Source organism: Choristoneura fumiferana, chromosome 24 (genome assembly GCF_025370935.1).
Source record: "Choristoneura fumiferana chromosome 24, NRCan_CFum_1, whole genome shotgun sequence".
Classification (NCBI taxonomy): domain Eukaryota; kingdom Metazoa; phylum Arthropoda; class Insecta; order Lepidoptera; family Tortricidae; genus Choristoneura; species Choristoneura fumiferana.
The window spans coordinates 3484034-3510225 of NC_133495.1; the positions used below are offsets into that span (position 1 = coordinate 3484034).

At 40.8% G+C, this 26192-nt stretch overlaps 1 protein-coding gene across 1 annotated transcript in view; it reads right to left on the bottom strand.

Annotated features, from left to right (window-relative positions):
- Nucleotides 1–519: 519 nt before the first annotated feature.
- The window catches only part of LOC141441585 (uncharacterized), an 80665-nt gene continuing 54992 nt past the window's right edge, over nucleotides 520–26192 (bottom strand). The window contains exons 2-19 of the mRNA XM_074106368.1: nucleotides 17891–18028; nucleotides 17186–17309; nucleotides 16877–17049; nucleotides 16399–16582; nucleotides 15916–16006; nucleotides 15450–15581; nucleotides 14479–14733; nucleotides 13362–13494; nucleotides 12665–12775; nucleotides 11315–11413; nucleotides 10894–10980; nucleotides 10070–10243; nucleotides 8839–8983; nucleotides 7544–7677; nucleotides 6844–6943; nucleotides 6300–6418; nucleotides 5367–5592; nucleotides 520–4916 (exon numbers count right to left, since the gene is read on the bottom strand). Coding sequence (XP_073962469.1) covers nucleotides 4788–4916; nucleotides 5367–5592; nucleotides 6300–6418; nucleotides 6844–6943; nucleotides 7544–7677; nucleotides 8839–8983; nucleotides 10070–10243; nucleotides 10894–10980; nucleotides 11315–11413; nucleotides 12665–12775; nucleotides 13362–13494; nucleotides 14479–14733; nucleotides 15450–15581; nucleotides 15916–16006; nucleotides 16399–16582; nucleotides 16877–17049; nucleotides 17186–17309; nucleotides 17891–17946 — 2472 coding nt within the window. The 5' untranslated portion in view covers nucleotides 17947–18028 and the 3' untranslated portion in view covers nucleotides 520–4787. The remainder of the gene's footprint in view (nucleotides 4917–5366; nucleotides 5593–6299; nucleotides 6419–6843; nucleotides 6944–7543; nucleotides 7678–8838; nucleotides 8984–10069; nucleotides 10244–10893; nucleotides 10981–11314; nucleotides 11414–12664; nucleotides 12776–13361; nucleotides 13495–14478; nucleotides 14734–15449; nucleotides 15582–15915; nucleotides 16007–16398; nucleotides 16583–16876; nucleotides 17050–17185; nucleotides 17310–17890; nucleotides 18029–26192) is intronic.

The following is a 26192-nucleotide window of genomic DNA, read 5'->3' on the forward strand; positions in this document are numbered from 1 at the left end:
TTTCAAGTTGATGGACACGTCTATTGGCATTATTGTTTTATGACGTGCAAACGATTATCAGCCTTAGGGTAGCAAGAAGAATTTAATCACATTGCCTAAGCTACGGAAAAACCGCGGCCAAGTGCGAGTCAGACTCGCGCACGTAGGATTTCGAAAAACCCGTTTTAAATCAAAAAAATATGCTTGAAAGTTACAACAGTGTATTATTAAAATTTGAAGTCTAGCTCTAATCGTTCGGCTGCACCTAACTGAATCACGTGTACCATGGTGGAACCTTTTCATAATCAATTTCACTAGGTACAATTTGCCAGATGGTAGGTATGTCAGCATGACATTAGTAGCGCAAAGGTTCCATCCTGGTACGCGATAACGTTTCTTAGACTGTTACTAAGGCGAACTTATCCTTTTTCAGGGATTTCTACCAGTCAACCTTTGAGTGGATGAGAGGAAGCATAATTATTTAGGATAGATAGGTACAACCACAGGGTACAACCATTGAATATAAATAAAACATCAGTATGAATTTAGACCATAATATAATTTCTTCACCACAACTCCTCTAACAATTTAGGTAATTATTTACACACATAATGAAAGCGACGAATGCTAAACAATCTATAGGTAAGGTACTGTAACTCTAACTGATAAATGGTTTATATCGCAAAAACGATTACATTTCACTATTTGGGCTATTTTTATGAGCATAGAACTTTCGATAAAGTTTAATTACATTGTTAAGAAAAGTTGTAAAAAAATACTAAATATAACAACAGAGCTTGAGCTAAACGCAGCAGTAGAATAACGTTGAACTTTCAAACATCTCTCTTTAAGAACATTCATAAAGATCTACAAGATTTCATTGAATTCTGATGAACATTTCTACATAAATAACCAATGTTTAAGTAATAGGTATCACAGGAAATATATATTTAAGAAAAAAATATTCAAATAAGAATAACACTGACTAAATATTGATTCAGTCCTCATATTCAACTAAAATAACCTACAAGTCTTCAGGCCCTATATCAAGAAGTGCAAAACTCGAACTTCGTATGTTGCCATCCCGCTGACGCTTATGTCATTTAATACGCGAGTGAAAGGGACGGTGCGATACGAACTTCGATTTGCGAGTTTCGTAGTAGCCCCTCAGTATACCTAACCATGTTAAGACGCGTGAGTAACAGACAGACAGGATCATTGCACGATATCCATTGACGTATGATAATCAGTCAGATAACTAGTTCGTCTTTATCCCTCCACTCGAGGCTATTGTAGGTAACTTATCTTCTTAAAGATTTATGTAACTTTCTACAGTTGTTTTGCTTTAGTAAAAGAAAAATGGGGATGCCATGCCTATCGAAAATGTCGTCACGTGATCATTAACTGTTAAACACAAACGATCATTTGAAATGGAAGCATTATTACCTAGTATTAAAATACAGCCAAAATGTTTAATTCGGGACCCACTCAATATCGAGTACCTGTCATGTTTGTATGACAATAAAAGGATTTTTTTTCCATGACCGTACCTACATTTTATAATTTTAATACTCGCTTGTAAGCTCTAAAAGTTGAATCATTCATTATGACTGATTGTTCTTAATACCCAAAATTGGCTGAATCCAAATAGGACTTGAAGAGGCAAAGGTTAATAAAGTAACATATTAATTAGTATGATGGATGATACCTGAATACTCGTAGCCTTACGAAAAATCTATCTATTGTAATAATGGTATTTATTTCGAAGTTTTAGACCTTTCTTATAATATTACATTTAGCCTCCTTAAAACATTACTTGTTGCGTTATTTTGACTATAAATAATTATTCAACGACTTAAACATTATTATGATCGATTCATGATATTGTCTTTTCAGTTATATGTTATTTAATTATGTACTTTCCACTTAGGCAAATGTGTTTATTTGAAAGTTTTATCATGGTTTTATCCAACACATTTTAATTAAAATGGCCGCCCCACATTTTCGCGCGCTGTTTGAACGAACGCGCTGAATGAACACATGAACTTTTGTTGTAGATCAATTTGTTACTTTTGAGAAGTTCCTCAACTTTTCTGCTACCCTAGTCCTTCTTCAGATTCTTAAGGTAATTTGGCACAGCTAGATACTAGTAGGTCTTTATCTAAAATTTGTTCCTTTTTGTGCTCCCAGATCACAAATACCTACGCATAATGAGCTTACATAACTAATAGGTTTCGTTTATTACTTTCTTCAACTTAGATTAATTATAATCAATAATGAATGACGCACACACACAGTTCGAAACCACAAATCCATATTAGGAACATTATTAAATATCTCACAAAAAATCTTCTCTGATTCGCAAATTATAATAGACTATGAAAATACAACGTAAATGCAACAATTTTATAACTTAGAAAGTATGTCGATTAAAATATTAATGTTAATTGAAAATATGTGTAGGTATGACGAACGGATATTTTTTGTCATTTTTAGACATAATAACGTAGTATTTAGAAATGTAAAATAATAGGTAGTATATAAAAATTCAAAAGGAGACTAATATAGATTTTCTTTTTACCAAAATTGCTTTGAAATGCATAAAATTGTACTTTTAGAAAAGATTTAAGAAATCAATAATACTTTTATACATTTTAGGCTTTTAGTAGGCCGTAATATTGGCCGCATTATAAAGTGAGGATAGTCAAACTATCCCAATTATGATTGTAAAATATATTCTGTATATCCGCTATCCGCTAAGCTCGGAACTTGTACATGCATAGTTAATTAGTGAGACAAAAATACGAATCTTCAATAGTATTTCTCAACTTGAACATTATGGGATCAAAAATATCAGATTTTTTCGTACTTACGTATTTTACTTACGCTACTAACTTAGGTACAGACATTCATTCACTTTCAACTTGGAATAGAATGATCAATGACTATTTGAGTACCACAAGTAGGTAAGTACTACAAAATGGTAAATATCAAAATTTTAAATGGTTGTTAAAAATACTGTGTCATATTCAACAATTTTACGGCGTTTTTTCGTCACTATCTACTTAATCAGCTAAAATTGGTTAAAAATGATGCTAAGAGTTGACATTTTATGAATAAGAAAGATGGTAGCGATGCAGGGTCTAGCTTGGTTATTCTTGTCGCGCCTTGTTTTTTAGTAATATTTGTGACAATATTGTGTCGTTTGACCCAAGCAGTAAATACGCTCGAATATTCACACTAAAATGTCCTTTTCTAAAATACGAAGATACATCTACGAACTTGAACTAGTTTCACTTAGCCAGCAGTCGAAGGCATTGCCTTTATTGTAAACTGTAATCATAGTGAAGACTTTAGGTATTTTTAAAATAGTCCGTTTACTCCAAGATGACATCGAGTAGTATCTAATTAAAATACCCAGGCTATACTTTTTCAATGAAGAAGAAAAATATTTGTCGAATCTTATATTGAATTGACAATGAGTACGTTAAGCTTCCCCTACGAGTACATAAGTCGTAGAGCTTCCCTGTTCATTGAAAATGTATGGTACACACAGTGCTTTTGGACCAAGAGCTTGCGACGGCTAGACCTTCGTTATCTTGTAAAAGCTGAAAGTTTTTTTTATATTAATGTTCCTAACACAGGTAAGAACGGTCCCCGGTAAATTCATTAAAAGTACGTATAAAACTCACTTTTTTATATATTTTATTTGGAATGATATTATAAATCACTTTCTTCGTTGCCAGACACTATGTAGGGTTCTTTGTAGGGTCACACCCTTAAACTATATTTGAATAGACGACTGACAAAAAATATTAGCAATCTACAATACTACCATACTACCTATTAGCCTGTTACCTGCCAAAGCCACCACTACCCAAATTTCATACCTAGTTGGAGATCGTTCTTATCTGTGTTAGAAACAATTTAAAAAAATCAGTTTTTATAAAATAACGAAAATCTGGGTGTCACGGGCTCTTGCTCTGTTTGCAACAATCGCATACTTACAAGGAGAATATCTTGCAGCATGCAACATCTTAACGCACTTGTGTACCGTGATGCGTGCTTGTAGCATGCGGCACGATATCATCCCGGCTTAAACGAACTGACACATCAAATTCTAATTGTAGTATCAACATTTATTAGCTTCTATCTATCTTAGGTTCGATTGCTTACGCGAATTTATTATTAATTTAAAGACAGAAATATATAAATACAATTTTGAGATACATAATTAATTTTTTTTTTAAGGATAGATATCTCAAGTAAAAGAGGTTCTATGCAATCTGAATGGTCCTTTGAGAGGAATAAGTAATGCTTTAACATAAGTTATAGTCAGGGTTCTGAACATTACATAGGCAAGCAATATTACGCCTGTTGTTACACGGATGTCTATCACTTTAAAGATAGCTACTGTTAACATTAAGTTCAACTTCGATTTATTAATTCGATCAATTATTTACAGAATGGGCGTCACGTCACCCCTATCATGACAAACAATTTTGAATTTAACTGTCACAAACGACTTCTTATAGTTAATGATGTTACATTTAGGTGTACGAGTACGAACACATATCGGAACGCGTATCAGTCCTTGTTCGAATTACTGGCTACTTCTCTCGGAGTAAACTACCTATATCACACACTACACAACTCGCTGTGGGCTTAGCATGCCAGTTTTTGGTGCGGGCAAAAATCATAAACATGCCTTTCTAATTTAGCGCGTGCGCAAGAGACGTATGATTTTTGTCCGCGATAAACACCAGTGTGCTTGGCAGCTGTACTTATGTTAGGTTTAGGCTAGGGCCTCACTGTGGCGTCTGCATCTGCGTCTTGCGACACTGACACAGCCACTTGATGATGCGAGCGTTACGTTCCACCACGCTCGGCGGCTCTGTGTTGCGGTAGATCGGCTTTTGGACTCCGGGACCTTGGACCTATCGAGAAAAAAAGTTTATTACTTTCGAACATCAGTAAAAAGTTAATTACTTTCGCATATGACTTAATTGTAAAAAAAATATTATACTTCCAAGCATTCACTAATTTAAAAAAAATCAAATATCAGTTACAAAAAGTTTATTACTTCCGAATATCAGTAACAAAAAGTTTATTACTTTCGAAAATCAGTAACAAAAAGTTCATTACTTTCGAATATCAGTCATAAAAGTTTACTACATTCGAACATCAACAATAAAGGTCAATAAGGGAATTAGATGAAGTAGAGAGAATTCTAATTTCCACCTCTAATTTACCTCCACGCATTCCAGAGGAAAAGGGTCTTGACAGACAAACAGCCAAGGCCGGTGTACGACTTGGTTGGAGCCATTTAGCGCTGGCTAACAGGCTGAGGGTTTTGTTTTGACCGACTAAGTCGCGGTTTATCTTACTGTGTAATCGGCCGCATTGGCCAGCTGATTCGAGTCCACGGTGGACGCGGAGGAGAAAAACACGGGGCTGTCAGGCAGCGCGTCGCGAAGCAGCGCGTCGTACTGGCGCGGCTCCAGCCCGAGACGCTCGAAGAACTGCTGCAGCGCGGAGTCCGACGGGCTGGCGGGGGACTCCTCGCCCTCGCACGGCGCCGACGCGGGGCTGCGCCCGTCGCTGCGCCGGTATCTGGGGCGACAGGGTGTGACATGCTGTTAGTACAGTCTTATGACAGTAGATGACGGATAAAATATGAACTATTTTTTTTATTAGCCAGTTTAGATCCCCGTTATAAAGAGCAAAGATTTCCCGAAATCGTACATTGTGTCTTAAGGCGGTAAATAAGGAATTATGAACAAGAGTCTATTCAAAAGACCAAAGACTAAGACAGGGCTTTAACGAGTCGATCTTCTTTATTCCAGTACCATCCGTGTGTGAATAAAATTGTATATTTTTAACACAAGATATCATTTTTACAAAAAATTACGATACCTTTGACGCAGTTTTTTTTTGAGTTGAGCCACCATAAGGGCCACAGAGCCCACATACACTAGGTCCATGCTTTTGTTTACTTGTTTTTAACCTTTCTAATTATATATGAGGTGCTTTATAGAAGATGTCGGCGTGCAGTCGGGAACACTCCATTACGGACGTCTGCGAAGGGACCAGGCCAAAAGGCCCAGACAGTGCCGGACTCTACCGGTTAAAAAACCCGGCTGCAGGCCCCAACTCACTGGAGCTTTTTAACCGCGCTGGTATGGCATGGATTGACTAGATTGGTGGTAATTTTTGGTGGAAATGGGTCGACGTTATTTATTTCATTTCTCGTACCACGTCTCGCCATGCCTCGCTGGTGGAAAAGCGCCCTCACTGACTGTTTTTGAGATCGCGCTCACCTGTCAGAGATGTCGGACTTGGAGCGCAGTATGGGTCTTGGACGGCGCTGCTTGTAGCGCAGACAGCGCTGGCGCTTGAACGTGCCCAGCGGCGACGTCACCTCCTCAGACGGGTATATCTGGAAACATGGCTGCTTGTCAGAACGGGTGACAGTATTTACCGGCCCAGATAATACTGAATTATTATTTTTAAAATTAATTCCTTATAGGTTAACAATATAAAACTGATTAATTTTGTGAGTCTTGGAAAAGGGTTAATACAATAATTGATTGACAATTCGGATATCGTCGTACCTACCTATTCATAACAATTTGAAAGGACAACGTTCGCTCGCACAACGCCATCTATTGATTGCAGCCTATAATATTAGTAGGATGCCCGGTTCACATTATTCCAGTAAAACCGTTCCAGTAGCATGACACTGCGGCGCTCGATTGATCTTGTGTAACTCATTAGGATTGTGACCCCGCAATGTATCGCTACAGGCACGATTTTACTGGAATAATGTGAACCGGGCATTAGTAGGATAGGATCTGTAGGTACCTGAGCCGTGTTGACGTATTCCTGCGCGTCGTCGATGCGCGTGCGCCGCTCCTGGTGCTGCGGCTGCTGCTTGATGGGCTCCGCGCCGCTCTCGTGGTACCTGCCGGCAGAGGTCGCTACTGTACACCCTGCTTTTATTGATTCCCGTTAACTTCGACAGTGACACGATTCATTGATTGAAAATGCGAGGCAACGATTTGGTCAATGCAAAAAGAAAAAAACATAGATTCATATTATTAATATACTAACTTCACCAGTCATAACATGACAAAAGATGAAATAGTAAAATTCGCAAATTTAAAGAGACAAATCTAAAGTATGACATTGACTTCATACTTTAACATAGAGGGTTAATAAACAAATTCACTTTTTAACCTTCTCTTGACAATTATAATTACGTATGAATCAAAACAATTTAGTTAATAACAGTACAATACAATAACAAGTTAATATTGCGCCATAAATTAAGAACCTTTTACATTGCTATACCGCGCACAGTAAATTAATTTGAATTCTTAATTATCTTTTAAACAGAAAGAGTTAGATCACAGTATCTTAGAGAAACCAACTTCATTTGATTTTTTAAATGTTCGCTTAAAGTTAAAGGAAATCAAAAATAACACAGTGTATAAAGGTCCTATACACACACAATGGCCCATAATAAAACATAGCTAACTATACTAATGAGTATAAAGCTCACCTGTTGTAGTCCCTCTCCCTGCTGCTATAGTCCTTCCGGCCATGGCACTTAGCCGGTGGCTTGTACGCGCAGTCATAGTCGCCATAGTCGTAGAGGGGGGGCTCGTCCTGGAACTGGGGAGGGGGGGCGCTCGCCTGCAACCGGTTAACAACTATACTGAACGACTATAAAGGGTATAAGGATCTAAGATGGCTTGAGATAGGAGAATTGGGGATGTATCCGCTAAACAACGATTTTGATGTATAGTCGTCAAAACAAATCGTCACTACTTTGAAAAAATCTCGTATCTCAAATCAATACGTCGACAAAATTGAACCTTGACGTAATGAAATAATGAATTTGAACTATTATTACTGCTATTAATTCTACAAATTGTTTTTGACTGAGTTTTGTTTTAATCAATGCTGCATGTTTGATTAAATCGCTAGAATGTTTGGATGTACAACTAAACGGTGTAACTGCAAATTACGCCTAACGGCAAAACATAGGTTCTATGAAATACTGTTTTTGTACCTATGTTTGACAAATAAATTTATCATTATCATCAATGGTCATAAAGTGCACTCGGAAAAATTATCTCTTTTTGAGATACGAGTTTTTTTTTAAGTAGTGACGAAATGCTTTAGGTAGGTACCTACTACTCCAGGTTTCAATGAATTTTCGTCGGAAATAAATATAGATTCCCAAATGATTAATTCCCCAACCAACTGTTTTATATGGACGATAGTTTTTTGTTTCTGAAACTGTAAACTATATTCAGCATATATTTCAGGATTATCCTGTAGAATCCTATAGGTTAGGAGTGTTAGTTTTATAACAATCCTGAAGCAAGTACAGGTCGATTCACATATGATACAAATGGATTAATGCGCGTCTGTAATTTTCCTACAAAAAGGTCTAATCCATTCGTGCCAGCTCGTCTGAATCGACCTGTAATTACATTTTTAAAAAATCGTTCGTTCGTCCTTATAAAAAAAACCTTTATTTCAGGCCAACTGACCCATATACGTGACCTATATGAAATAGTTTGGAAAAATATTTTCTGCGAAAATTTAGTGAACCCTACATAAGAGCGTTTATACCTGCTGACCTGGCAACGTTGCATTTTTGATAGTTTTTCTCACCGTTAACGTTAAAAACCGTTAATAAACATTTGTTCGTTTTTAAAGAACATAAAAGTCTATCACGTCACGAATAATTATTGGGAAGAGTTCTATCAGACCACATTTTTAATTTTCATTAAATTTTTATGGAATAATAGAGAAAAACTAAAAAAAATATCTAGTTGGTGTTACCTGGAAGTGTATCCCGACGCGCGCGGGCGGCGGGTACGGCGCGGGCGCGTGCGGCGGCGACGGCGCCCCGTCCTGGAACTGGGGGGGCGCTGACACGTAGCACTCCTCCAGGCCCGTCCATTCGTTGTAGTACGAGTTGTAGCGGCTGGAATGGTTACGAGGTTTATTTTAGCACAAGCGGTTGAGCTGCGGGGAATGTATGGTGGTGCTTTGCGGTCCTCCCTAAGCTCGTTGAGCAGAGGAGTCGAAGAGCAGAAAACTCGAATCGGTGATGTTGGAAAAGTGACCGCCAAGCTTAACCCTTAATAAGGTCACGTTTATTGGAGCATACTATCACAGAATCAAAAGCAGCTATCGAATACCTGGCAAAGGATATTTTTAAAACTAGAAGAATTTTCAATAATTACAATGAATATTGTAACTTATTACTAAAACGATAAGGTTGAATTTCCAAATCAATGCATGTGGTTGCGAAATCGCCTCTACCTTATTAAGGGTTAAATGGGTGTGTGCCGCTCGACATGCATTGCTCAAGACATGCTGAGGCGTAGATGGCGAGATGACCTGGACGCAGAACTGACCGAGTGGGCGGATGTGGCTCTGGGGAGGTGGAGATGAAGAAGTGAGGCCTTTGCCCACGGCCGGATTCGGCCGGAATAACCATATCAGCGCCCCTATATAGGCAATGCAATTCTTGTAGCCCCTTTTTAGCCGCTTAAAGCCAGAGCTATTTATTAGTTCAATCAAATCATCTGACAGCATACGTCGAAAGAAATCTATAATATATATTCTTGTTTTCCCATAAAATCTTACTCTCTGAAACATTTTCCAAATTCTTTCGCCCGCGCGGCTATCCAACACAGAACTAAGGTCATCGACATAACTCAGAGAATTAGCAAGTTGAAGTGGCAGTGGGCTGGTCATATCTGTCGCAGAACCGACAACCGCTGGAATAAACGAGTTCTTGAGTGGAGACCGCGTCTCGGCAAACGTAGTGTAGGACGCCCTCCGGCCAGGTTGAGTGACGGTCTGCGAAAGGCTGCTGGTGGAAGCTGGATGCGTCTAGCCGAGGACAGGGCGCAATGACGCTCTTTGGGGGAGGCCTATGTCCAGCAGTGGACTGCTATAGGCTGATGATGATGATGAGACACATATAGGCTCAAAAAAATTGGATAGATAGATAGATTATAAAGTCCTGTGGGATTGATAAATAGCAATTTGGGTCACTCACCCGGCGTGGTCGTGGTCGTGGTCGTGCTGCGTGGAGGAGCCGGAGTCAGCGCGGGGCGCGCGCGGGGCCGGCGCGTGCGGGTGCGCGTGCGCGTGCGCGTGCGCGGGCGCGCTGTGCTGCGTGTAGTGCCCGCTCGAGCCGCCAGAGTCGCGCGCGAACGACGAGCCGCAGCGGCTGCCGGGGAATTACATTCAATGCGGGATTTACACTCGCGCCTCGTCTCATATCTCGGCCCGCGGCTCGCGTGATCGATGGTAAATGGTAAATGAGGTTCCTGTTTACACTCTCGTGGCGAGTTCAGTTGTCTTTGAGCTTACAACCTGCGCAGTACAAGGTTCAAACTCGAATGAAGCGAGAGCGCGAATGTAAACACCAAGGTCGCGTTCGTCGCGAGGTCCTTTGACTCGTGCCCAAAAACAGCTCCGGACGCGAGCGCTGCGAGGGGCGAGGAGAGGCGCGCGCGTTTGGTCACACTCTCACCTCGCGCCTCGTCTCGCGACTCGTACGCGAGTGTAAATGCGGCATAAGGGCCTAGGTACGCTAGCTAACGCGGTTTGCTATGGAGCGAGGGACGCCTCTATTAAAAATAGTATGAGCAGAGCGCTAACTGCGCGCTTAGCTTGCGACGGATTTTACTTGCACCCGCGCCCACAGGCGTGCGCCCGCTCCGTGCACCCGCGCCTATATGAAATTCGCGTGAAATATGAAATCCAAAGTCATCGGTCTATAGCCTAGATTTGGAGGAACTATTCACAAGTTTAATAGGTACTTTGCGCAGAAAAAGACATTTGTAAGCCATGTAATTTATCTGAGGTTTTCTGTACCTGTTGTATGACTGGTAATTTTCTTCGCCCGGTGAAGGATGCTCCGAAAACGCCTCACAAGAAGACATCAGCGACGAGTGGTTCGACCTGAAAAAGAAAATATTACGTAAATAAACAGTCAAGTTCTACAATATCTAAGTAGATACAGTGTACCTTACCGTTATAAACACCTAAAGCCATAGGAAACAAAACAACATTATGTATACCTAGTGCCATCCACGAAGACGCGTGATTTTGTCAAAATTAGCCATTAATGACATTGTAATAAGAACCACGGCACGCGCCATCGTGAATGACTCTACCTATATCTGAGTGCAGAGATACTTACCTATTGGAATGTTGGCTTATGTAAAACAGGTGATTGAGTACTCGTATGAGCAAGGTGATTGGTTCTTAAGAAGTGGAGTTTATGGTCAAGTACCTTGTGCCTTTGGAAGAGCAGGAAGCAGTCCGTTGGTGCGCGGAGTGCCGGCGACGCCGGGGCGACCTGCCGATCGTCTCAGTGCCACGCGTGTTCGCGCTAAAAGCAGTTAATTGTGAACGATAAATAAATGAAACTGAACAGACTGAAGTGCAGTGGCAGACTAGGGTTAGAGCTAGGGTTAGAGGCCCGAGGAGGCAAAACTAAATAAGGTCTCCCCAGTTTAAAAAAAAATATAACAAAAAATTGAACCGACTACAAAAGTGGAAATAAATATGAAAATATGCATACGAGGAGCATAAATTGCTTAGCAACTGCGTTAAAGTAATTGAAATTCAACCCGTGAAATACTTGTTATTGAGTACTAACTCCGATAGTCAACTGTGGTCTTCATCATCAGTTCCACTTCACCAAATGATGATTTTCAAGAGCAAATGCACGAGTTACTGCTAAATATTTCCAATTTACCATAGGTGTCCCTACAATATCAATATCAGATCCTGATTTGGTTGGTGCTGATGAGACCTAAGTAATTATGAATATGAATGGCTTCACTAAGTATACGATCATCATCATCATCATCATCATCAGCCTATGTTCGTCCACTGCTGGACATAGGCCTCTCCCATGGCACGCCACTGAGCACGATCCTCGGCTATTCTCATCCAGCTCTTGCCAGCCGCCCTGCGAAGATCATCGCAAGATCAAGTATACGATCGCAAAACAAAATTTTCAAATCGGTTCCTAAATGACGGAGTTCTCAGGTGACAAACATAAAAAAATACAACCGAATTGATAACCTCCACCTTTTTTGAAGTCGGTTAAAAAGTTGATGTAGGTTACAATCAAGTGCAAAAATAAGTATCTATTCGAACCACTCAAAAATATTACTACGGCCTTATTGCGTCGGAATAAGTCTGTGGTACTTATTTTTTAAACTTTGAATAAGTTCATATTTTTACACTTGACTGTACCTAAGTATTAAACATATTTTAACCTTATCCAGGACTTGATAAAGATACGACGAGTGGCGACCATGGGATAAAAGGCGTCCATCGGGAAGACCCCAGATGCGTTAGAACGGTGACATCGAAAAGACAGCAGGAAAAGTGACTAGGTACATGATGCACAGGATCGGGGTAGCAGGAAAAAGTGGCTACATGTTGCACTGGATCATAGAGAGTGGCATAGTTTGAAGAAGGGCTACACCCAAAGGGTAGATACAGGCTGAGGACAGATACGTAGATACAGAGAGAGAGAGAGAGCGAGAGAGAGAAACAAATTAAAAAAAAACGAAAAATTGATGACGGCTATTGAATATAAAACTGCTTTTAATGGAAATGAACTCACTGTTCAGGGTAGCACCGCGCTTGCGTGTGCAGGTCGGGCAGTGACTTGTGACTGTTAATGTTAGTGCAGCCGTCCTCTTCGCGCATGCTCGGTTGGGAGTGGGAATTTGATCTGGAAAGAGACACAGCTAAATATACCTAGATGTATTTATTGGGGTATTGTAAATGTTACTAGGGTTTCCATCGAAGAATGAGTTTAGGTCTAGTTGATAATGATGAAGAGTTCTTTACTTCGTAAGAGCTACAAGTAACAGACAGTATAGTACAGTTTCAACTAAAAATTTCTGGTGGCATGGTGAACGGTTGTTGAGTTAAATATAGAAGCCAAAGCATGTCATACCTAATTTCCTTGAGAATAAAATTGATGACTTAAGGGTAGTGTCCGACGCTTGATCTACGCGTCACCTACGCATCATACACTTTAGGTCAACTACTTAGAACCTACGAATAATACCCATCGAATCGAATAGAATTATAGAACCCATTAGCCACGCGTTGATTGCCCATATGCACTTGCCCGGCAAAACTGCATGTTGTATATGAATTGTGCTGAAGTCCGTGTCAGTACTGTACCACTCACCGGGCGTAAACCGGCATCGACACCGGCGCAGTGGAAAAACGAAGCCCCGTCGCCGGTGCCGGCGCACGGCCGTGCCGGTGCCGGGCCGGCTAATTCTGTGAGAGCATTGGGGCAATACCTGGTGTAGCGCGGCGCGGAGTGTGCGTACATGGCGGGCGGGCTGATGGCGTGCAGCGGCTCCGCGGGGGAACCCTCGGCGCTGCGCAGCGGCTCGGGCAGCGCCATGTGCTCGGGGCTCGGCGTCGAGCTCGCTGTCGACAACGCAGTATTACAAGCATTGACATCTATGTACCTACCTTACGGCACTAGACTTGCTGTTTGGAACAAAACGCGCGGCGCATCAATCATCAATATTACTTTGACACGACCCTGCCACGGACGTCAACAAACTATAGTGAAACGTTCACAAAACCGCGCTGTGAACTAATTTTGTGCGCTGTTGAAGAAGCGTGCAGTCTATACTTACATAGATATCGATGATTACCTACAAGCTTTTATTTAACTTGCCATGTAGGTATGTATGTATGTGCTGTGCTGGTCAAATTTTGCAAGTTCAATTCGACCAACGTCAAGTAGTCGGATTGACTTGAAATTTGGCATAAGTAGGTACTTATGTAAATTGCGTGATAATACAATAATCTGGTAGAGACATCCTGGTAGTCTGGCCAGGATCTTCTCCGCAGGACGGAACTCTACAACGGTTAATAGTATCGACTTGAAATTTGGCATGCAAATGTAGTTTGGGTGACAATGCAAGTACCTACAGTCGATCAAAAAGTGCAGTCAGCAAAAAAGCTTGCTTCAGAAATGTTTTTTTTTTAACAAAAAAACTTTATGACTACATATACGGCCAGTAGCAGAAGTGGATGAGCGGTTACGGTGCTCAAATTGCTCAAATTGGCTCGCTCTGCCGGTATACCAACAACCGATCCTCGATTAAGCTACGAAAATTTTTGTTAAAATAAGTATCAAAATCAAAGATATTATACTTAAAAGATATACCTACTTTACGAGTAGGTACGTCCTAAATTTGGCATACCAGTTTCTTATATAAAAAAGAAAAGTCCTGACTGATTAACTGACCCCTTGGATTAAGAAAGCTGAGATATTGCACTTGTGCATGAACCCCTATGCTATGGGCATAAACTTACAATATAATACGTTTATTACATACCTACCTACATTAAAATAAATAAGGACCGATTTTGTGAAAAAACAAATATCAATATACTCACGTATAGAATATGCACTCTTGATCACAACCTCATTGGCTCTCTGCCGAGGTATCACGAACGACTCCGGGAAGAAAACCCTCGCGTCTCCAAAACTTAGCGGCCTCTTCTCGCGGTGCTCCTCTGACTTGTGGGGCTTGGACCCTGAGGTACCGGAGGAGGAAGTACCGGAGAAGGTGCCCGAAGTGTGGGGGCGAGCGTTCTCGCGATCTGGGTAGGACTCTTTCACGCGACGAGGTTCTGCGTAGATTTTGTGCGCTGGGAAATTTATACGGATAAGTTACTACATTCAAGAGATAACTTAGGGTGGAGTCATATGTATCAGTATTTATTACATATATGGAAAATCGATGTTTTGTATGAAGAGGCGTTCGCACAATTCACCTTTCCGGATTTAGGTCCAGAATTAAATGCGTATAGTGTAGGAACCCATTTGACGTGCTGAAAGATGCTTATTCAAATTAACATACGAGGATGGTTGGTAACGTGTGAGACTGGATGCTTGCGAACGAGAACGGTTGCTTACGCATTTGAAACGAGCAGGAACGCGGGAATCGTTACGTCCTTACGTTACGCATCCTAATTAATTAGCTGAAAGCATGCGATGGCATCCTTTAGTAGCAGAACAGAACGTTTACGATGGCATCCTTTAGCAGCTGAAAGCATGTGATAGCATACTTTGATTAGCAATGCGTAAGTATAGTATCTGAAATCACCCAGCTAAATGAGATTTGATGCGGATAGATATTCCACCCTTAGTTATGTTTTTTAACTAAAAAAGTATTCTAAATGTTCACAGCCAGGATGCCTTCTTCCTTCTCCCAGTGGGGGCTTTCAAGAAAAGGGCGTTTTATCTTCTTAAAGACCGGGAACAGACCAATGACTCTCCTTGAGTTGTTGGTGCTCATAGACCTGGTGATCATTTCCCATCAGATGACCCGCATGCTCATAATAAAGAAAAGTCCTCAACTCACCAGTGTAATGCGGCGAGTACATGTTCTCCCGGCTGTCGGCTTGCCCCAGGAGCCGTCGCAGCGTGTTCTGCAAGCCCTCGCCGGCGCTGACTGTGCGGCGGGTGCTCACCACGGCGCTGCGAGTCGTGCCATCTGAAGAAACGAACACTGATATAACTAAATAGCTTAGTGAGGCTTTAGCTAGCTCAATCTGGTGTGCGTGAGAATAAAATCTCAAGCGGATGGCTGTAGGTTCAAGTCCAACAATCGACAGAAAACGAACGATCATCAAAAGTCTCTCCTAGCCACCATTTTAATAACTTACACGTACATCAATATGATACTTAAGACATAGGTACTTAAAGCTAAGCTACGTTGTTCATTTAGAAAAAATAATGGGAAAACTTTTTAGCGTTAAGTACTCAAGTATTTGATTTAAAAAGACTTAAACAATACACTTAAAGAGCTAATGTGGATGAGTGCTCACATGGATTGCAGCAAGCGTCATTATTAAGTGTACTGGAACTGACTAGATGGCAGCCTCCAGCCGCAATTGCTTGGCCCAATCCACTGCTGACCTGCAAATTCAAGCAAGTAAAGGATCTTTCCTTGGCCGTACCAATCGTCCACGGAAACTAAAACATGGTGCTATTTTTTTGACAAGTACAGTTCTGTATGTTTGAAGGTAATTTGAATACTCCTCCATAGAAACAGCAAGCAATTCAAAGATTCAAGAGGAAGTTGAAGAGCAGAATTGGTCATTTACTACTGCTGACTGATGTACTACACATGTTCAATCTCAGAAAAATTAGTGATTCCAATCCGCAATCATCCACTCGCATTGCCTTAATTACTCTAAAGCGCTTTAAGGTTTTTCCGATCCTGAACAGCAGTTCACATGGCAATGAGTAAGCATTTCAACATTTCTGTCTTCATCATGTTTTATCAGCTAAATAGTGGATGTAGTTACCCTGAGCGGTAGCTCCTGCTTCCGATCCAGCACGGTCTCCGATTTAACGTAGAACGCTTTGGATTCGGCGAGCATTTCGACGGCGCTCTTGCGCTTCTGCTGCGCGGGCGCACGCGGCGCCGCCATGCCGTCCTTTTTGCGAGGCAGCTTGAAGCTTGCGAACAAGGAGTCCGCTAGACGACGTCTGGGGACACGAAACGTAGGTAAAAGCTGGGGATAGGATAGAAGAGTACTTGGAAAGGTCTAATTAAAATTGGAAAGGTATTCCAGGCGATTAAAGGTTGATTAACATATGGATATGACCTCTGCACTTTGCTTTGCAAATAACTGACGATAGGGTAGATGATGTAGGGCAGATTTTAATCTACACTGGACCCGCTAACTACGGTCCATTCAGTTCGGGCTTTTTTTCAAAATTGCGGAGCCAAGAGGTTCGAAAACGTAGCTCACAAGAGGCTCCTAGTAAAAATAGGCTCACCTGGGAGGCGACTCGAATGAGCGCGAGAAGGAAGGCGAGGCGGCCGCGCCTTCGAACTTCTTCCTCACTTCCTCTACCTTGGACCAGCTCGACTCCACATTGAGCCGGCGGTTCAGCGGGGCGTTTTGTGTCGCATGCTTTGACAACTCCTCGCGCGTCCGCTGTATGTCGAACTGGGGAACAACGTGGAGTTAAGATTAAAAAGCTATGCCATGTTGCCATGTATGGTTTTAGTATAGGACCCATCTCTTCCCTTCGGTGACATATAAGGCACGCAAGGTTGCAGGTCTAAACCCGGCTTAAGTATACCTTGACGGAGAGCTCAGGTATCGCGTTCTGGCGCAGGCGCGGCTCGTGGCATCGCTCGGCGAGCTGGCGCCGGCGCAGCGAGAGGGTGGCCGCCGCCAGCCGCTCCTCCTCCTCGTCTAGACACCTGCAATCGATAACGATCAGGGTAATGTTACGATGAGTGTTTTCAATAGACACGTGTACCTACCGACTAGTCGGCGAAGGCTGCGTTTCAACCATGTGCGAGAGTGCTTTGCGAGCAATGTGTTTGTCAGGGACCAATAGAAACGCTTCATTTACCTACAAGAATCCTCGCTCTAGTGGAAACAGCTCATCGGAGCGAGGTTTTTGTATAAAAACATGGATAAAATGTGTGCGAGGAATATGTTACGAAGTACTGTCACTATTTAGATGGTGTTCGTCAGAGGTAGACGTATAGTGTACGCACCCCGCTCGCTTATTTGAAAAGGGCTCGCTACGCGCCCTCGCGACGTATCCTCGTACCGTTCAGCTACCTCACACATTTTTGGTGGAAGCAGCCACAACACAACGTTCCACATCCTCGCACCGTTCAGCTGCCTCGTACATCTCTGGTTGAAACAGTCACAATGTTCCACATCCTCGCTACAAATCCTCGCGCCTCTCATCTACCTCGTACATCTCTGGTGGCCAAAGCCGACTTTACTGGAAATTGCGGTAATGAAGAGCAAGATGGCAATAGGTTACCTAGCGGGCTGCGCGAGGTGCGAGCGGCACGGCTGGTAGCAAGAGAGCGCGGCCATGTCGCTGGGTGTTGGGGCCGCCGCGTGCGCCACACATCATTCACCCGCCACACCCTCACGCCACCCCGGTCACTATAAGTATCTGTAACAAAAGGCAAATGTTATATTTATAAAACATACAAAGAAAAAAAAACATATCATAAACAAAATAGAACATAAACATAAGTATAACGTCTGTTACTTTACTGATAACTTGCACTTTCTGCAGAAAATTTAAAGTACCTACTTTTGCCGGTTTTTGTTGCTGGTCTGTCCATAATGCTGTAAATCGATTTTAGGTCATAAGTAGGTAAAGGATAACTTAAGCAAAGGTTAATCTGAGCATATCAATCGATAGGTTCAAATCAAATAAATAATTTTGAATTTCGATTTATTTTTATAAAAAAAGGTTTCCCTGCAGCTGGACATGTCATTATAGACACTATGTCAACTTACCTACCTATGCGTGGGAGAGAATAGTTAATGTCTTGCAAAGACAATTTTTTACAAGGAGAGACCATATAGCCAATTCTTCGGAACGATTTACGGCTCTGCCACGACTACATGCAACCGATAACACTACGAGCATTTTCTCTATCCAATAGCATGTGCTAGGTCGTCTCGGGCGCGCAATGAACAGTGAAAACCGCGTGAATTAGTTATAGCGGAAGAGTTACTCTCTTGGTATGGAATGAGTGACACATCTATACGATTATTGTTTAGTATTTTTCTTTTACTATGGGTCATCGGCCAAACAATGGATTCAATAAAAATAGAGAGTTGTGGAGGTCAAACGAACAAACGCTGGTACGGCTCTATTGCAGTCGAGACTCGGATGACGCGAGCTAAACAAATTTTAGATCACATTTGTATTTGACGGTTCTTTTTATTTTATTAATATTGCATAGTTGTAAATTGATCCAGGAAACTTTATTAAGTATATATTTTGCCTAGTATGTCCTGTGTTGGTCAGGCTTCCTCTATTCATTTCCACCACGTTAAATCTTCCTGCCATCTCTTTATGGTCGCTCTTGCTACGGTTCCCATCGAATGAAGCTAAATCGGTGGTAAAAACACACTTGAAATCATAATCCTTTCCACCGCATCTTTCTGTCACACGGTGTAAGATGAGGGCAGAAAAAGATGGCGAATGTGCAACCGGATGCATGCCGGATGATGAATGTGGAACTCGAACTTCGTTTGTTGCCGTCCCGCTGACGCTTAGGTCATTTAATACGCGATTGAAAGGGACAGTGTGATACGAACTTCGATTTTCGAGTTTCGTATTAGCCCCTCTGCACCACCCAGTACCTCTGTTAGGTATTTTTATATATCCTTGGCTTAGAAAGAAAAACCTCAGGGAAAGTAGAGTATAACACATTAAATTAAAAATACCTAACCAAATTGATGTTAAGTGTGAAACCGCGCACCAAACCGTATAATGTGTGATAATTAATGCGCAGCTTAATTAAATTAATACAATAACACGTCCCAGTTATCCAAAAACGCACTACGCACGGAACATTACCGCTCTTTTGGGCTGAACAAATAATTGGGTGCTTCCGTGCGTTTGTTTTAACTAGTTCATTGCAATAACAAAAGAGTGACCGAATTCTTGGTCAAAAAGGTGTCAATCGAAAGCGCGCAGAAAATAATTGCAATTAACTATAAACTTATAGCTCGTTACTCCGCTGTGTGTAGTCATGTGGGGTAAACGTAAACAGTGGGTAAGTGTATATACAATCACATACAATCCGTGAGCTCTTATAAAACCTTCGGGTTTCGGGGGAAATCGGAAATATTCGTTAGTACCTACAAAATGACAATATTGACAATTGTATTTTTGACTTAGTAGCAATCTATCACGCGAAGAGTGCACTCGTTGTGTTTTCATTGATTTATATAGAGCAGTTAAAACCACCACTTACATATTTATTTAATTTGTTATTTTTCGAAAATTGATTTCCATGGCAAGTCAACTTAAACAGGGTATTTCTACAAATAGCCAATCACGGGAAATTGTTTATAATGTATAAAAATATTTTGTAAAGAAGCTGAAAGTTTTAAGAAAAGTGTTGATCGTAAATATTTTAATAAGGTTCAAGACCGAGTTATTGAAGCAACTGGGATTTCGCAAAGTATATTAAAAAAATATTAAACGAAAGCAGACCAAAAAATGTCATTTGACATACCCAAGAGAAATAGATACAGTATTTAACAACAGCTCTATATACTTCCAACTAACTATTTAAATGAACGATGGAAAAATTCGAAAATGCTGATTTTGTTTTATTTGTAACATGACAAAAAGTCATATTGTGTTAAAATTAGAAAAAGATAAAGAAGCGTACTATTATTACAGTAAGGTTTATTTTGTACTGATGGTTATTCTTGACATAACTTTTTACGGTAACTTTGAAAAGTTTTGCAGGTTGATAACAGAACAGAACCGCATATCACGATCGAGTGTCATCGTCTATTCCCGAAGCATGCTTCTAAAATCCGAAGGTTTTTTTAGGAGCTCACGGAGTGTACTCGTATATTTCGGACTAAAATGTATTGGATTACCCGGATTACGTACACTTACCATTTACCCCACATGACTCTACAGTCACCAGCATCAATATCTGACACAAAAAAGCATGCGTAAATATCTGATACCTATGTGACTCTATTTCTAGGGCCGTTGGGACAAGTCAGATATTTTTGTCACCACGTAACGTGGATTTCAGCTTTATGCGAACCCGGATCTCGAATGACGATAGTGTACCTTCCGCCGGATTACCTATCTTCATCATCATCTTAAATTCTCACCTATCAACTTCCATGTTTTCCACGAGCATTGTTCAGCTATTTCTCATAAACACCCGTAATTACAATTACAAAGTTAATACGTCGTAAAAAACTAGCCTGTACTTTCATTTTCCCGCGAGTACTAAACTTTCTAGTCCATCGTATTAACGCGGTCGGAAACAGAATGATATTAGGCGTGATGGCTTTACATACGAGTATGAGTATTTCTCAAAAAAGTGTCCCGTCATGAAATTGACAAGAAATCAGTTTTGTCAAGAAATTTTTAACACTAAGGACGAGATCATAAAACATAAACTGCATAAAACATTTAAAATTTCTTGACGTCAAAAACGTCACGAAATCTTGTGAGGAAAAAATCATAATTTTGTGACTACATCGAAACTTTCTATGGGATCCAACAACAAATATTATCTGAATTTTTATCACCTTTACCACAAGGTTTTGTATATATTTAAACACAACATTACCTACTTAAGATTGGTTTTTGGAGTCTTTTTGTATTTTTTATTCAAACTCCAAATTTTGTTACTTTTACGGTCATCCCGTAAAATCCATATCGAAATATAGTTATTTTTCTGGTTTTTCTGTGCATCTATGTTTCAGTTTGTATTTTGGATACAACATTACTTATTTTATTACAAGTGTTATACTTTTTTTTATAAGTGGACAACTGAAAATGGACTACTTTTTGAGAAATAGTCGTATACAAGATGTATTAAAGTTAATTCACAATACATATTTCAGCAGTTAGTTAATTTGACAGAATAACCTTGAAAGATTTTTTATCGCAAATTCTGATTAAGTACCTTGACGTTGACAGAGTAACCCTGAAAAACGTTTATAGAAGTGTTCAGTCAATTTAATCTAAATTTGCTGAAATAGATGTACCTATATATTATTTAAGACACATGCAGTGTTAGGTATATGCCAGGTACAGTCATCAGCAACAATATGTGACACAACAGTGTGCATAAATATCTGATACGACTCTATTTCTAGAGCGGCCGGCTGTTAGGGCGTGTCAGATATTTTTGCACGCTGCGCTGTGGTAAATATAAATACGGGTGACTGTACACAAAGGGAAGGAGATGTCAATTGCACATTGCGATAAACGAACCGTTTAACAGCCTCCTAGTGACATTTTATAATCAACAAATGTAAACAAAACTAGAAATACCTACACATCTTAGTCTTGTGCTACTTGCCCGTGCCCGACCAATCAACTTCTGTCAAGAAACCGATCAAGAATAATGAACGATCAATTAATGCAATGGGACGCAAATTAATGCTGAATTATACCCGGCAGAGGCAGTAACTCACCGCAATCAGATACCGGACCCGTTTGACGCGGGGCATCGCGGTCACGAATCGAACAAATCATAATGGAAGACAGATAAAGTAAAACTTTGTACTTATGCCGGGTTCAAGATTTTACAGCACAGTTCATCGAATATGACGAAGCCAAGCCATAGCGTAAGATAAGAATAAAAGTACGTATAGGTACCCAAGTACAACGTTAGTGCCATAGATCGGTTCTAAAGTACTTAACTGAGACCGGGCTAAATAAGCTTTTGTAAAACAAATTTCATTTAAAATAACAATTTAGTCAAATAACCCGCCCCTTGCGGTTCTCATCCAGAGTGTCCATAATACTCACGGCATTTCCACGTTGGATAACTATGGACAGCCTTTACACCAGAAATGACTCGGGATGGGAGGATCATTCGCTTAAGTGTATGTGCAGCTTAAGTGCTGTGCAGCTCGCTTAAGTGTTTTTGATCACCTAGAATCTTGAGCAGGTTTCATAAATTCTCCTTCTTCTTCTTCTTTTCAACCTTTCACCACCCAATGCTGAGTGTAGGTCTCTTCTAATGCACGCCATTCCTCCCGGTTTTGCGCCTTTCGCATCCGTCCTTTCCGGCCCTCTAAACAAGGTCGTCGTCCAACGAAACGTTCGTTTAGGCAGCCGTTAAATTTCCCCACAGAGTTCTTAGCACCCTCTGTTCAGCCGGTTCCCCTACCGCTGCCGTGGTTGGGCCTTGGCAGAACCACTGGGGTTGAAGGCCGTTCTTTTGGTTTCCTGTGCATGAAGGTAAATGGCCAATAAAACGTCACGCAAGCCACTGCGGATTGACGAGTCTACTCATAAATTATGCAAAGACAAATAATGAACAAGTTGAAAGTTAAAGGTTGGTATGCCACACTGCAACCGCGACGTCTCATTGGCGCTATCAAACGAAAAAGACACACGTGTTTAATAACTGCTACTCCCAATAGCGTGGACTACAATGTCATCATAAAGCGAACGCCACGCCGCGGCCATTTGACAAAGGCTCAAAAGCCTCTAAATGCAGCAGTCGCCTGAGCCTTTGTAAATCCGCTTAAACGAATTTAACGGTCAAGTGTAGAAAAACTTCGATTACATGACTCACCGTAACGAGCCATTGAAGGTGTAACGGTTGTATTGCGTAAGCGCAGTAAACAATCCAACGAGCGGTGAAATCAATTCCCAAAATGCCAGTTTTCCCCTTGGCTACTTAAATTGGCACTGTGGCTTTTGAAGAACACAAAACAAATAACTAGGTACGAGTACTAAACTGTTTCTGTAATTAATGTACCTAAAGTAAACTCCATATTGCACAAAAATAAAAAAACAAACACAATTGGCAAACGTTGAGATACATGTCCTTTAAGAGATCTCTACCAGTCAAACTTTGAGTGGATGAGAGGGGCATCCAGTTGGTCTGAAGTTAATAAAGAATTAGGATTATTAAATATTAGCTACCAAGAAAACATTTAGTGGGTAAAACTACTCGTGTATCGTGGGATCGACATGGCTGTACCTACTTACAAGCGATCGAACATCGATGGGAAGGATAATTCGCGCCGTCTAAATAAACCTTAGTTATAACTCATGTAAATATGTAGGTACTTACGTGTGTACAGTTTACCTACTATTAGGCGAAGAAATACCTCAATGATTTTCTTACAAAAAGTACCTACATCAAGGCGTCTGACGCACAGACTCGTGAAACAACCGCTTTTCAAAAAACGACACCTCGACACCAACCCTATCTCACAGAATAAGTAATAGTACAAGTACCTATCTGTGGTTACAACCGTGACTCTACCAACTTTATGGGCCAATTCTAAAATCGGCGCGTCGGCAAATTCGGCCGACCCGTATTTCCCCTAAACACTCCCCAGGTCCATATTTCTTGGGACTTACTCTGTCAGCGCTGTGGGCGTGCCAGTAAACAAATAATGGCCGAAGATACTCGACTCGACATTCTTCCGTTTGTTTGGCGATCCGGGACTCTTCGTTAATGTTTAACTCAAACATGTATATAGAAGACTATTCGTTGCTACTGCCAGCGACTGCTTGCGGGTCTATTATAGTTCTAGTTCATCATGATTTATTTGTAAGTACTTATGGATCGTAAATTCAGTTATAAACAAGTGCATAACGACCTTTTTGCGACCTCTTTTTGTTTTTTTCGGCACAATGCTGCAATGTTTCTTTTCTTTCTTCCTGTTTAGTATATAAGGTTGTCAATTTATTTTTTCTTCCTTTCTAGCATAACGCCGACAATTTTTATGTAAACAGGGCTTAAGGGTGTGCTGCAACTTTTACATAAATGGAAACCGTAAAATCCGGCCAATCATTATTAACTTTAAGTGGAATTGTGACAGCCAGCATGAGCTGGATTTCAATTAATGTAATTGGTTAATGCTAGTACATTGTCTCTAATCCGCGTCTTCGAAGCTCACCCTAAACGGCGAAAGATCGGCTTACTTAACACATGACTTAAAAGTGAGGCAACGAACGTGGAATTAACCAAAGGTTTAACTTCGATAAATGAGGGACCGCTTTGGCCGAGCGCCAAACAGAGGAGCTACTACGAAATTCGCAAATCGGAGTTCGTATCGCACCGTCCCTTTCCCTCGCGTATTAAATGACATAAGCGTCAACGGGACGGCAACATACGAAGTTCGAGTTTTGCACTTCGTGGTATAGGGCCAGGACGGCTCACAGTTAATTACGACATCTGCGAACTAAACCTGTGACCTGTAATATTAAACGAGGGATTGAGCAGCCGCTTAAGGAGTCGAATTCAAAAGCAAGTTTACCAATACTACTAATAAAAAGCTCTACTCGTTTATTAAACTTTCTCGAAAATCTAGGCAGTAATATTGTATAAAAATCCATTAGGTAACTACCTACCCGTTTGTTTTTTATTTTCACTTCTCATGCTCTAAAAGTAGGTCTATATAGCCTTACGAGGCGGGAGTAAAGTGAGTACTTTAGTCCCTAGGGAGCAAAAGTATTTTTTTTTTATTTACTTCGAGTAACTTAGATAAACTCAAACAGAGAGCTACTTGCAAATAATAAGATTGTGTGTGGACCATTTTCATAACGAAAATGTTACGTTCTTAGTGGTCTTAGTTCTGCTTTTCCGCATAGAAGGTGGCGCCATTCTGGTTTTTTCATTTGTGTATGGACCATTTCACCGATGCAATTTTGTTATATCTGTGTCTGGTTGGAAAAAAAATACTTACCGCGAAAACTTTGAAATTGTTGTAGAGCGTAAATCGTAAACGGTTAAAATAAATTGATTATTCTCACAATGTCGTCAAGTGGTAGTGAAAATTATCATGTCGAGCAAAGAGCAAAAGACATAATTGATAATCTTTTGTCGATTGAAATCTAGAAAGATTTATTTTTATTTTTTGATTAGGACAATCTTTTTGTACTAAACTGACTATTTTTTTCTCGCAATCGAAGTGAAAAATAGAGTTTTCACCACGAGACTAAAAGTCTCGCTAAAGCTCGGGTGGCTAACCACCTCGGGTATATATATAATGGCTTATTTTAGTCCCTCGATAAAATATATACTATTATATGTCTAGATGACAATGGCAATTTTCTACTAATATGTATTAAAAATGCGAAAGTTTGTGTGTGTGTGTGTGTGTGTGTGTGTGTGTGTGTGTGTGTGTGTGTGTGTGTGTGTGTGTGTGTTTGTGTATGTGCACGCGCGTGTCGTTTTTTTTATTCGACTGGATGGCAAACGAGCAAGTGTGTCTCCTGATGGTAAGAGATCACCACCGCCCATAAACATCTGCAACACCAGGGGTATTGCAGATACGTTGCCAACCTAGAGGCCTAACATGGGATACCTCAAGTGCCAGTATTTCACCGGCTGTCTCACTCTCCACGCCGACACACACAGTGCAAGCACTGCTGCTTCACGGCAGGATTAGCGAGCAAGATGGTGGTAGCAATCCGGGCGGACCTTGCACAAGGTCCTACCACCTGAGTTTGTGTGAGATTTAGCCAAAGACTAAGTAAAAATTTACATATATGATAGAGGCGGAATAACTAGATAGATCAATCACAACTTGGCAGTTTTCTTTCGAGCACAGCGCTGAAACTACGAGCGAGGTTTGTT